Source organism: Choristoneura fumiferana, chromosome 20, assembly GCF_025370935.1.
Source record: "Choristoneura fumiferana chromosome 20, NRCan_CFum_1, whole genome shotgun sequence".
Lineage (NCBI taxonomy): Eukaryota > Metazoa > Arthropoda > Insecta > Lepidoptera > Tortricidae > Choristoneura > Choristoneura fumiferana.
Window position 1 is genome coordinate 8,851,289 of NC_133491.1, and position 12,232 is coordinate 8,863,520.

The 12,232-nt window shown below is 41.3% G+C and overlaps 2 protein-coding genes across 2 annotated transcripts; both read left to right on the forward strand.

Moving 5' to 3' along the window:
* The first annotated feature begins 97 nt into the window (after positions 1-97).
* LOC141439409 (uncharacterized) lies at positions 98-7,717 on the forward strand. The gene is made up of 4 exons (XM_074103692.1): positions 98-188; positions 646-1,194; positions 5,548-5,577; positions 7,063-7,717. The coding sequence occupies exons 1-4, from the start codon at positions 177-179 to the stop codon at positions 7,651-7,653; spliced, it is 1,182 nt and encodes a 393-aa protein (XP_073959793.1). The 5' UTR covers positions 98-176; the 3' UTR covers positions 7,654-7,717.
* Positions 7,718-9,737: 2,020 nt separating this feature from the next.
* On the forward strand, positions 9,738-11,826 carry LOC141439388 (outer dynein arm-docking complex subunit 4-like). Its single transcript, XM_074103671.1, has one exon. The coding sequence runs from the start codon at positions 9,994-9,996 to the stop codon at positions 11,776-11,778; it is 1,785 nt and encodes a 594-aa protein (XP_073959772.1). The 5' UTR covers positions 9,738-9,993; the 3' UTR covers positions 11,779-11,826.
* Positions 11,827-12,232: the final 406 nt, after the last annotated feature.

Sequence of the window (12,232 nt, forward strand, 5' to 3'; positions counted from 1 at the left end):
GGGCAACTCTCAAAAACAACCGGTTTATATGAACTCTACAGCTGCCACAATGCTATAATCAGCTATAATGCAACGCCTGAGGCGGTCGAGACGCGTATAAAAAGTTCGCAAGATTCAATTGAGGCACATTCAACTTGAGGTATACTCACAGTGAAGTCACAGTCATCTCTCCCAAAATGGCTTTCAAGGTACGACCGAGCTTTAGCCTTTAGCTTGAAGCTAATTGCTATATACGATTGTTTATACCACGCTGTACTGTCAAGGTCCATTGTTTAGACTTACCTATCATCTAAATGTGCGGTTCTTACAATACTTAAAAGTTTTTATTTACTTTCATTACGCTATTAAGGCCCTTCTAAGCAAATGACCCTGTTAAATATTCATTTTTGTTCACAGACGAAACATATATTTACCGCAAGTTGTTTTTAGTCGACTTCAGGGAGCTTTTTACTTTCACATAAATTTATTTTAAAACTATATCTTTTCTGTTTGGTTCTCTATTCAACTTCGACTATTTCTTATAGAAAAAACAGTGGCGAACAGCCCTCGGAAATTGCTTACAGGAGCTTAGGGATAAAAATAGTTCATTAACTTTGCCCATACTTGTAAGTCTAATAATGATAATGAAAAACTGTTTTATTTCAGCTGGTAGTGCTGGTGTGCGCGATCGCGTCAGTCCGCGCGGGAGTGGTTGCCCCCGCCGTGTACTCACATGCGGCCCCGCTCGCGTACGCGGCGCCCGCGCCGGTCGTGCACGCCGCCCCAGTAGCCTACCACGCCGCCCCCGTCGCCAAGGTCGTCGAAGAAGTCAACACGCACCCGCAGTACAGCTTCGCGTACGACGTGCAGGACGGACTCACTGGGGACTCTAAGACCCAGCACGAAACTAGGGATGGTGATGTCGTACACGGATCTTACTCTGTTGTCGACCCCGATGGCACCAAACGCACCGTGGAATACACCGCTGATGACCACAATGGTTTCAACGCTGTTGTGCATAAGGAACCTCTCGCCGTGAAAGTGGCCGCACCCGTTGTCGCTAAGGTTGCCGCTCCGGTCGCTTACCACGCCGCCCCGATCGCCTACCACGCTGCCGCTCCTGTAGTCGCTAAGGTAGCCGCTCCGGTGGCCTACCACGCCGCCCCCGTTGTCCACGCCGCCCCAGTAGCCTACCACGCTGCCCCCGTTTACCATCACTAATTTGGGACCACTGAAGTGCTAGTCATTATCTTAACCCATTGAAATCTTAATTTATTGTTTAATGCAACCATAACATAAAAATTAAAGATCTTTTTTTAATTTGATTTATTTTATTTACCTACCCACCTGCTTTCAAATAAAATACCGGCCAAGAGCGTGTCGGACACGGCCAAAATAGGGTTCCGTAGCCATTACGAAAATATTAAGTAATATTTTTCTAAGGATTTCGTATTTTATACGGAATCTTCCAAGTTTAGGTATATTTTATACCTTAGGCTGCTATTTACTCTTAAACTATTAATTAACGTTTATGTCACACAGACCCAATTATCACAAACACAGGTAATAATACTAACGCATTTCGAACTCATTACGAGTTCATTTTCAAAGCAAAACCAAAGGACATAGGCGTTCCTAATCAAATGACGTGCAAAGGGTAATCTTGGTAAGTAGTCTAATGCCGTCGCTTTATGTTTTTGAAATAATCATGTATGTTAGGAAGAACGTATGTGATTTTCCCACTAACGTCGATAAGCCAAAGGCTACTAGAAACACAGGGAAGCTTAAAGTTCCATCTTACAGACTGGCTAAAATCAAAAAGTCTTTTCTGGGAAATTGCATACGTTTTTATAATAAAATTCCAAAAAATATTATAAATGAAACGGATACAAAATTCAGATCTATTGTCAAGAAGACATTAATATCAAAGGCGTATTATAAAGTTAATGATTATATCATGGACAGGGATATTTGGAAATAATTCTGATCCGCATTAGCGATCCCTTCAAATAGCGAACCTACTGTGTTAAAAATAAAGTTGTGTTAAATACTTGTGATGTATACATATCATTTAATAATATTGTAAATCTGTTTAAAAAAATATATATATACCTCGTTGAGTTCCTGGTCGGATTCTTCTCAGCAGAGGTTTTTCCGAACCGGTGGTAGATATTTTTTGACATTCATAAGTGCTTGTTATAGCCTAAATTGAATAAAGATATTTTGACTTTGACTTTGACTTTGAATGTTGAATTGACTTCTATTTGTCATACTGAGCTCAAACTTGGCATGTTTAAGTATACTCACAAAGTAAGGTTCCTAAAAATGACGAGTTTTAAAGATTTTAGTTTATCTTAGCGCTATGTTTTTTGCCGCTTTTATTGTGCACTATTTATTTTGTACAATATAGAGTTTACTTATTTACGTACACAGGTACAATTATTATATTTTTTTTATTCTGTGGACTCTTAGAATTATTAAAAACCGGCCAAGAGCGTGTCGGATACGGCCGAAATAAGGTTCCGTAGCCAATACGAAAATATTTACTAATATTTTTCTAAGGATTTCGTATTTTATACGGAATCTTCCAAGTTTAGGTATATGTTATACCTTAAGCTGCTATTTACTCTTAAACTACTAATAATTCTCAAGCAAACTTAGCCGTTGCTAGCCGTTTCTTGTATAGTTAAACGTTAAAATATTTGAACTGTCCATTATTTTTTGTCTTCTCTTTTGGAGTGTCTTATAAATCACAAATGCATTTCATAGTTTCATAGTGAATGCGTGCGTTTTCGAACTTTAAACATGTTTTTAGACTTTTGTATCGATTAGTATACCTTATTACTACCATTACCTTATTACCTACCATTAGACCATTACCTACATTTTATTATGTAGTATTTATCAATGACTGGGTACTTCATATAAAACGTCATTTCAATGTGTCTATCTATCACCATAAAAATAATATTGTGAAATATAGGAAGAACAGGTAGGTAATCTATAAATACTACAAATATTTTCCTGGAATCTGCCTGTTTGCTACCACCATCTTGCTCGCTAATCCGGCCGTGAAGCAGCAGTGCTTGCCCTGTTGTGTTTCGGCGTGGAGAGTAAGACAACCGGTGAAATTACTGACACTTGAGGTATCCCATCTTAGGCCTCTAGATTGGCAACGCATCTGTAAAACCCCTGGTGTTGCAGATGTTTATGGGCGGTGGTGATCTCTTACCATCAGGAGACCCACTTGTTCGTTTGCCATCCAGTCGAATAAAAAAATCTCTCTACCAAGCTAATAGGCATCTACTTATCGGAACTTTATGTATTTCAATAGCACTTTTCACATTAGTGAGGGCGATCCGATGTTGCTGTCAGCGACGACACAATTATCGGCCTTTCAGCCAAGATTTCGATAGAGTCCGATATATTTAATATGGTATAATGTAGGCTTCTTTTTCTACTCAGACTAGCGACTTAGAATTCGAACAGTTAGACGCAACAATCAGCCAAAACGGTAGAATATTCTCGGTCCGAAGTAATCTGAACTACTTAGCTCTATATCTCTATCCTTTTGTAGCTACGTGATAAAATCGTATCCAATATTCCTATCAAAGTTTCTTCAATAAGAGTCTAGGAGCATACTTTTAGTTCCCATCTACGTCTTTTATTCATACAGTCTGACAAAAATACGTCTATAGTCTTTTGAAGCGCCCTTTTTATGCAGTGCATGCACAAATTAATTAATAGGTATAACATGTATTGTATTGTGTTCAAGGCCTCTAGTATGATGCTTGTAAGTACAATGACAACGGACTCAAGTCCGTGTCCGGAATGCTCGGATTGGAAGAGCTCATTACTTATCTCCGTATATTTTTTTTTATAGTAGGCATTCAATGTTTTACTTCCAATACGTGTTACAAAATAACCCATAAAATATAATAAGTGATTAAAGTGAAAAATATTGTTAACCCTAGTAAGCTGTCAGAGGGTTATCAAAGATTTTTTTAAATGTTTTTTGTGGAAAGTCTTTTACGGTGGTACTACGGTTTTTAGATATTGTGAATGGACTCTTTATTAGGGTTAATTTAACCCTCTGTTCGCTTTACATGTATTTTTGTGAGACTGTATACATAAAAGACGTAGATGGGAACTAAAAGTATGCTCCTAGAATCTTATTGAAGCAAGTTTGATAGGAATATTGAATTCGATTTTATCACGTTGCTACAAAAGGATAGAGATATAAAGCTAGTTCAGATTACTTCGGACCGAGAATATTCTACCGTTTTGGCTGATTGTTGCGTCTAACTGTTCGAATTCTAAGTCGCTAGTCTGAGTAGAAGAAGAAGACTTCATTATACCATATTAAATATATCGGACTCTATCGAAATCTTGGCTGAATAATTGTGTCGTCGCTAACAGCTACATCGGATCTCCCTTACTAATGTGAAATGTGCTATTGAAATACATAAAATTCCGATAAGTAGATGCCTATTAGTTTGGTAGAGAGACTGGATGGCAAACGAACAAGTGGGTCTCATGATGGTAAGAGATCACCACCGCCCATAAACATCTGCAACACCAGGGGTATTGCAGATGCGTTGCCAACCCAGAGGCCTAAGATGGGATACCTCAAGTGCCAGTAATTTCACGGGCCGTCTTACTCTCCACGCCGAAACACAACACTGCTGCTTCACGGCAGGATTAGCGAGCAAGATGGTGGTAGCATTATTAATTAAACAGGCGGATTCAGGGAAAATATTTATAGTATTTATAGATTACCTACCTGTTCTTCCTATAGTTCACAATATTATTTTTATGGTGATAGATAGACACCGAAATGACGTTGTATATGAAGTCCCTAGTCATTGATAAATACATAATAAAATATAGGTAATAGTCTAATGGTAGGTAATAAGGTAATGTGGTAATCAAGGGCGGATCCACCGTTGTGGGCACGATGTGCATGCCCACAACCCGAGACTTGTGACGACCCATTTCTAAAATTTGTTCATGAGTCATGATTGTTCATGAACGAGTTCGTGCTCCGACTCGCGCTTGGCCGATTTTCGAGTGGCTGTGACCACAACCTTTTTTGAGGGCTGGATCCGCGCCTGGTAGTAATAAGGTATACTAATCGATACAAAAGTCTAAAAAAATGTTTAAAGTTCGAAGACGCACGCATTCACTATGAAACTATGAAATGCGTTTGAGATTTATTAGACAGTCCACGAGAGAAGACAAAAAATAATGGACAGTTCAAATATTTTAACGTTTAACTTATACTTTGTTACAAAACGAAGGCTAAAAAAGTTTAATTACACTCTCTTAAAAATAACGATCCGTTTTGTCCCATACAACAGCGAATTTCATAACGCTTGGCCAGCACTCAAGTAAACGCCCGAATTTTCCGCCATTGACAAATTGCAGCTCATTTCCAATTGCGTGCACATTCATAGTGATGCGCACACATAATACTAAGTGCGAACTTGAGCTGGTGTCACAACGGCTGCTGGTATATATACTGAGCCGGACTCTTCGGGAACATAGTCGCACTTGACTGCACTCAAGATATCATCATCTGGAACAATGGCCTTTAAGGTAATAATCTATTCTCGAACATTCTTTACAGCATCGTCGTTTATCGGTTAATGTGATTATCTATTTTAATTTGATTGATTTCAGGAAAGTAAGACTCAATCTTACTTTCCTGATATCAAATCCATTTTTTTTTCTAAGTTGCTATTACTCCTGGTTCAATTAAAATTGAACACTTTTATATAACTCAGTATCTTTTATCAAAAACTCATGCTTCCATTATTAGAATCTTGAACTTGTGATGGATTGTTTCCATTAATCACCTACTTAACAGGTTTCCATCTCATGAGGCACATGTGCCTCATGTCATGCGTGACTTTACTGGTACGTCTATGAGACACCAGTGCCTCATGCCCACTGTATAGATAATGCAGTTGTTCTTTCGATAAATAATCAATTTTATTACGTATTATATTTTGGTATAGTTTAAAACTAACTAAACTAACTAATCTTATTAGACTTGCTGTATCCGTAATTAAAATTATAGTAATTCCGCTTTGCTGGTATATTCATAAACAACTAGCTGGTGCCCGCGGCTTCGCCCCGGTGTAGTTTTTTTTTAAATTTTCAATGTCTTCTTTCATAAGAACCTTCTCCTGACAAAAACAAACACAACAAAAAAAATTTAGCGAAATCGGTCCAGCTGTTCACGCGTGATACCGTGACGAAGGGAAATTGGAATTCATTTTTATATATTATGATTTCAGTCATGGCTTTCCCAGCTTTTTATGTAATTACCTTGTAACTTTAGATTACAAATCACAGGTCTCGTTAGGGATACGGGTGGCTTAGCTTATGCAGATAAAAATATATGAATAGTCGTCGTAACGCACGAGCAGTAAAACTACGTATTCACGACAAACAAATACACATCTTCCCTAGGTGACACCTGTCTAGCTATAGGTAGAGGTCGCTTCGTGTATTTCTGCTATGGTGTGTATTTTTACTTATCATCAAAACGTAGTTTGGCTACCTATTCGTATATTCATATTTCTCACATTATAATTTATCGTAGAAAATAATGGCTATTCTCATTAGGATGCGCGCGGCATCAGCGTCGTCCTTGACGGCCGTATCCTCAGCTTGTTAGTAATTTCTCCGCGCGGCGCTTGCGCAACTGCTCTAGTCTCGCCCTCGCTAAACCGTGTCACTGTTTCAAGTACAACTATTATGACTTACATTAACTCGTCAGGTGTCACAGGCATGAGTTGAGATTATTATTTACTTATACGTGAGTGTCAGCACCCATTCTCAAGGTAGTTTGTTCACAATTGATTGTCTTTGTTTGCGCTTTATAAGCAAAGAAATCTTGCACCATATGCGATTAAAACAGTAAATAAGGGCTTTACAGTTTTAATTGAGTATGGTACAAATGTACTATAGATGAGGGATATGCCTAGTGAGGGATAACAGGAACACATATCATCATCATCATGGTGCAAATTATGTAAGAACAAAATATGTGAATTACTATGTTTATTTTTGCAGTTCGTCGTATTCTCCTGCCTAGTGGCTCTCGCTAAGGCAAGCGTAGCCCCTGTGGCCGTAGCGGCTCCGGTGGTGGCGGCGGCGCCGGTGGCAGCCCGCCTGGAGGAGTTCGACCCGCTGCCGCAGTACCGCTTCGGGTACGACGTGGCAGACTCGCTGACCGGCGACTACAAGAGCCAGACGGAGCAGCGCGACGGCGACGTGGTGCAGGGCCAGTACTCGCTGGTGGACCCCGACGGCACGCGCCGCGTCGTGGACTACGCCGCCGACCCCGTCAACGGGTTCAACGCCGTCGTGCGCAAGGAGCCGCTGGTGGCCGCCGCGCCCGCCGTCGTCGCCGAGCCCGCGGTCGTGTCAGCCCGCATCGCCGCCGCTCCCGTCGCCGCCGCTCCCGTGGCTGTCGCGCCCAGGTACACGGCTGCGTACACCGCGCCGGTGGGCGTCGCCGCCGCGTACGCCGCGCCCGCGAGGTTCGCCGCCTATACTGCGCCCGTAGCCGCCGCTTACACCGCTCCAGTCGCCAGGTTGGCCGCATATTCCGCTCCGTTCGCTTACAGATACGCTGCGCCCGCAAACTACGTAGCTGTTTAAGATCTTCTCAACGAACGACTGATATTTTATAACTAATGGCCTATTAAACGTTTTTATTATCGTACATGTTTATTCACTATCCCTGTGTACATTAATATTGATAAATTAATTGAGATCGTTCGTATCGTAGTATCGTTCTTGTGACGACGTTCAAATAATGATGAACCTGGGCCCTATTTAATAAACGTTACAATCTTGAACATGAAACTACCGTGAGACTCACTCATATTAAATATATTGACCCGTATAACTCACACAACGGACATGTTTCGGGCTAATCCGTAGCCCTTCGTGTTCGGAGCAACGCGACTCAGCGGCTGTGTGCGCGTGTTGCAGCCTGCGCTGTGCCAAGTTTCATAGGCGGGAGAATTATTCGGGTTGCAGAAGCCTCGTTGGTCGGACTAATTGATCTACCTACAACAAAACAACACCAATCAACTTTTATCCTGAGAAAGTATAAAGTTCCCGCCGGGATAGAAATAAGTCTGTTTAAAAAAACCATTAATAGACGTTCCTGACAGTGAATAAATGAATGAATTCGAATATGACTATTATATAGTATGTATGTATACACATATATAGTATATAGTAAGTATGTATATATTATATAGTATGACGCAGTATATAGAAATTGGCTCAGGCTATTATTCTCCGGGAAAATGCAAAATTCCCGAGGGATAAAAATATATAAGTGGATCGACCGAGCAAAATCATTTTTCACTCATAGAAAGCTCTACTGTTTCGGATTGAAATAGGTCATTTTTGCCCCGAGAAAGCGTAAAGTTCCCGTGGGACAGAAATAACTTTTAACCCCATTTTTTTTATTGTTAATCAGAGTCTGTAGCTTTCCTTTTTGTGAGAAAAAGTAGCCTACTTGAGTGTGTGTGGTTTTCTTTTGGTGAATCTCTAAAATCAGCCACGAATTTTAATTCGCTTACTTCTATCCCACCGGAATCTCACATTTTCCCCGAGAAAAATAGGATGTGAATCAGGGATAGTCCAGCTTTCAATAGGTGAAATATTTTTTTAAATCAGGCTCGAAGTTGAATTCACTTACTGCCGTCCCGCGGGAATTTTGCATTTTCCCTTAAATAAAGTAGTCTCCGTCAATCGGGGATAGTGAAGCTAGTTGTTGGTGAAAAAATTTTTAAAAGCAGTGCCAAAGTTGAATTTACTTATTTCTATCCCGCGGGAATTTTGCATTTCCTCTTAGAAGAGTAGTCATGGGAATTTTGTGATTTCCCGAAGAAAAATAATAATAACTAATTTAATAAGACCCTGACTTGGTTATAAGACCTAATTGGAGATAAACAACCAAAAAAACTTCGTTTCGGTTTATGAATAACGGAGTTCTGAGGTAACAAACATAAATCAAACAAAATACTCGAATTGATATCCTCCTTTTTTTTACCGTCCTATATAAATGTTGTTAGGTTATTTTTAGTAGTACCTCTTTTTAGTTAGGGTTCCGTTTAACTAGGAACCCTTATAATTGTTTCGCCATGTCTGTCTGTCTGTCCGCGGCTAAGCTCAGAGATGGCATGAATATTTATTCATATCAGTCACGTTGACACAGTGGTAAAACAAACAAAAAATAGTTTAGGGTACTCCCGGAGACGTAAAGTGGGATGATTTTTTTTCTCGACTAACCCTATAGTATGGAATATCGTTGGTTGGATAGGTCTTAAAATCATTGGGGGGTTGCCAATACGATTTTTCGATTCAGTGATCTGTTTACGAAATATTAAATTTTAAAGCGCAAATTTTCATTAAAAACGACCGTCCCCCCTCTCTAAAATCTAAACTGTTGAGTGGAAAATTTAAAAAAAAAATCCTTGGAAAAATATTACTTGATTTCTTCGTAATGGCTACGGAACCCTATCTTGGGCGTATCCAACACGCTCTTGGCCGGTTTTTTACCTTTTATTTTAGAGCATGTACCTACCTCCTTGGCATCTCCTTGGTCTTTACATATAGATCGAATCACATGATCGAATAGAACTATGATAGAAAGTCAGATATTTATCTATGATGTTGTCAAAGTAATGGTCGCTTTTGATCTTAGAATTAATTTTAGTTTTTTGATGGATTTCGCGCTGTCATCGTTCATCCACCATTACGTCTCATATTTCGTTTTCTAGATTTTTTTTATCGTACAACGGCAAAACTTACTAGACACTGGCAAAATTGTCCTCCAATGGACAGCGCCATATTTTTCTAAAAAAAACAACGTAGTTTTTTGATATGAAACTTTATTTTGTTAGAATTTTTACGGTTTAAGAGACATTTTATAAATCATATTACGTTTTGAGACATATTTTATATATCTATACCTAAATCATGGATCAAGCAAAGCAGACTTTCGGCGCGTTGACTGTATATCGAGAACGCGGCGCTTACCTGAGACGGCTCGAACAGTTCGTGAAAGCAACTGCTGCGTACGATGAAGCATCTAATAACTGTCCTGAGGACGTGCGCACGCTAATCGGGCGCAGCCAGGTGTGCGCGGACGCCGTGCTACCCGCGCAGGCGTACACCGACGCGGAGCTCGCGCTCAAGCTCGAGCCCTCGAGCATGAACGCGCGAAACATGCAGGCACGCGCCATGTACGCCATGTGCGACTTCGAACGCTCGCTCATCATGAACTACCGTGGCCGCAGATATCGACGACAACCACCCTACTTCAAAGAAGGCATCGACGTAGGCCTGGAAACCATAGAAGACTGCATAGGAATTAACGCCGGTAATGTCATGATGGATTTCTTACCTCTAATCAAACAAAACATGGAGATATTTACTGATGCTCATGAACCACAAGCTTTCCAACACGTTTCTCGAATCCCGCGACCAAAAAAACCGATTAAACTGACACAAATGCAAGCAAGAAAGCACGAAATACTGGCGCGAGTGCTCGCCATGAAATATCTGGGACCCATGGCCTACGACAAGTTTTTCCTGCAAAGTCTAACTAACGCTCGGTCTATCAAATCTGCGAATGCCGAAGGTAGCGTCCAACTAAAAATAATGATTGCAGAAACCCTCCGAACTTTGACTGAGCGACAAGATATGTTGCGGACTCAAAGACCTTATTATTCCATTAGGTTAGCTGAGAAAACTGACTCTAAGTATCAAAACAAGTATAAAGGGGAAGTTTTAATAAAAGAGCGTGAAGTTGGCGCACGCACCGTCGAGTCCCTTCTGAGGCAATTGGACCAGAGCTTGCGAGACAAGCGAATCATGGACCTTATGTCACAAGCCGAACGAACGCAACGGTATCTCGATACGAAAACACCCCGCACGCTACCCGACAAAGAATCGTATACGGATCGCTTATACAGAGCTGTCGGGGATGGTTATTTATGCCAGCATCGTTTGTCCTACACCCTTAGTGAAAGGGGAAATCGACGGCGCATAGCATTCCTCATGGGCTTACCGGTTGGACGACCAAAATCCTTTGATTCAGTAATGGCGAAATATCCGTACAAATTTGTTGACGTAAAGCTAGCTACTCAAAAAGTCATGGCGACCTTAGAAATGTGTGAAAATGCTACAATGAAATGTTGGCTACAATACGAATTGGCTCGGTTGCTTTGTGAGCAGAAAAATTACGCACTCACTAAATATTACGCGAAACGTTGTCAAAGAGATGCTCAGGAAATCGGTAATCCAGCGTGGTGGCTCAACGGATGTTTTGTTCTCATGAGTGGGGACATGCAACAGGGTAATTCAAACGAGGTTCGCATTCAAGTCGAAGAAGCATACGAATGGGCGAAGAAAGTGCAGGAGGTGGAGCAGGTTCAGGCGTTCCTTTATAAATGCGGGGTGATGGCGTCAGAGACGCCGTCAGCAGATGAGCGTAAGGCGATCGTGCAGCGTGAAAAGCAAATTCTGAAGATCATGGACGACACTTCTAAAGTGGACACACAAGTGCTTTTCAAGCGCATGTCGAACGTCCCGGCGGGTCGGCGCTTCTCGGTGCTGCCGCGCAAGGCGGCGCCCGGTGCCCAGCCGCCCGACCGGCGGCGCCGGCGCCAGCGCGGCCTGTCCGTTATCCCAGGCGAAGAGGCGGCGCTACCTGCACCACCCAAATCAAAAGTATTTGGCTACCAACTTTTTGATCTTTGACTACGTTCCTTCACAAAGCTATTCAATTATACTGCTTTACTTCCGATATCTCTGTCATTATGGTTCCGTATGAGATTCTAATGTATCACTATCACATGCGTCAGGCAAAAATTGTGCGTAAAAGCAAAATAAAATTTCGCCCGTATTACAGTAAGCTTGTGCAGCGATGTAACTACATGTATATACATGTACGAGTTTTTGAATGTAGGCCCCTGAAGAGTAATCAATATATGTATTGTGCTTACAACCAACTGATGAAAATCATGACAATACGTAATTTTTCGCTGGTGTGTCACCTAAGTTCGCGAACTTTACCGAATACCTAGAGCCAAAACGCTCGCCGAGGTACAGTACGTGAACTTAGGGGAGATTCGGGTAGGCCCGGACGGCGGGTAGCCCCGGTCACTGTCGATTCTAGGCAATCACGGACACATAGATAAATAGTGCACACCTT

What these genes read in the sequence shown, in the direction of transcription:
- LOC141439409 (XM_074103692.1), top strand. An exon ending in ACGCTGCCCCCGTTTACCAT is followed by an intron (nt 1,195 to 5,547) that starts CACTAATTTGGG and finishes ACTGCACTCAAG; the next exon opens with ATATCATCATCTGGAACAAT. An exon ending in CTGGAACAATGGCCTTTAAG is followed by an intron (nt 5,578 to 7,062) that starts GTAATAATCTAT and finishes TTATTTTTGCAG; the next exon opens with TTCGTCGTATTCTCCTGCCT.
- LOC141439388 (XM_074103671.1), top strand. Translation starts at nt 9,994, where the DNA reads ATGGATCAAGCAAAGCAGACTTTCGGCGCGTTGACTGTATATCGAGAA.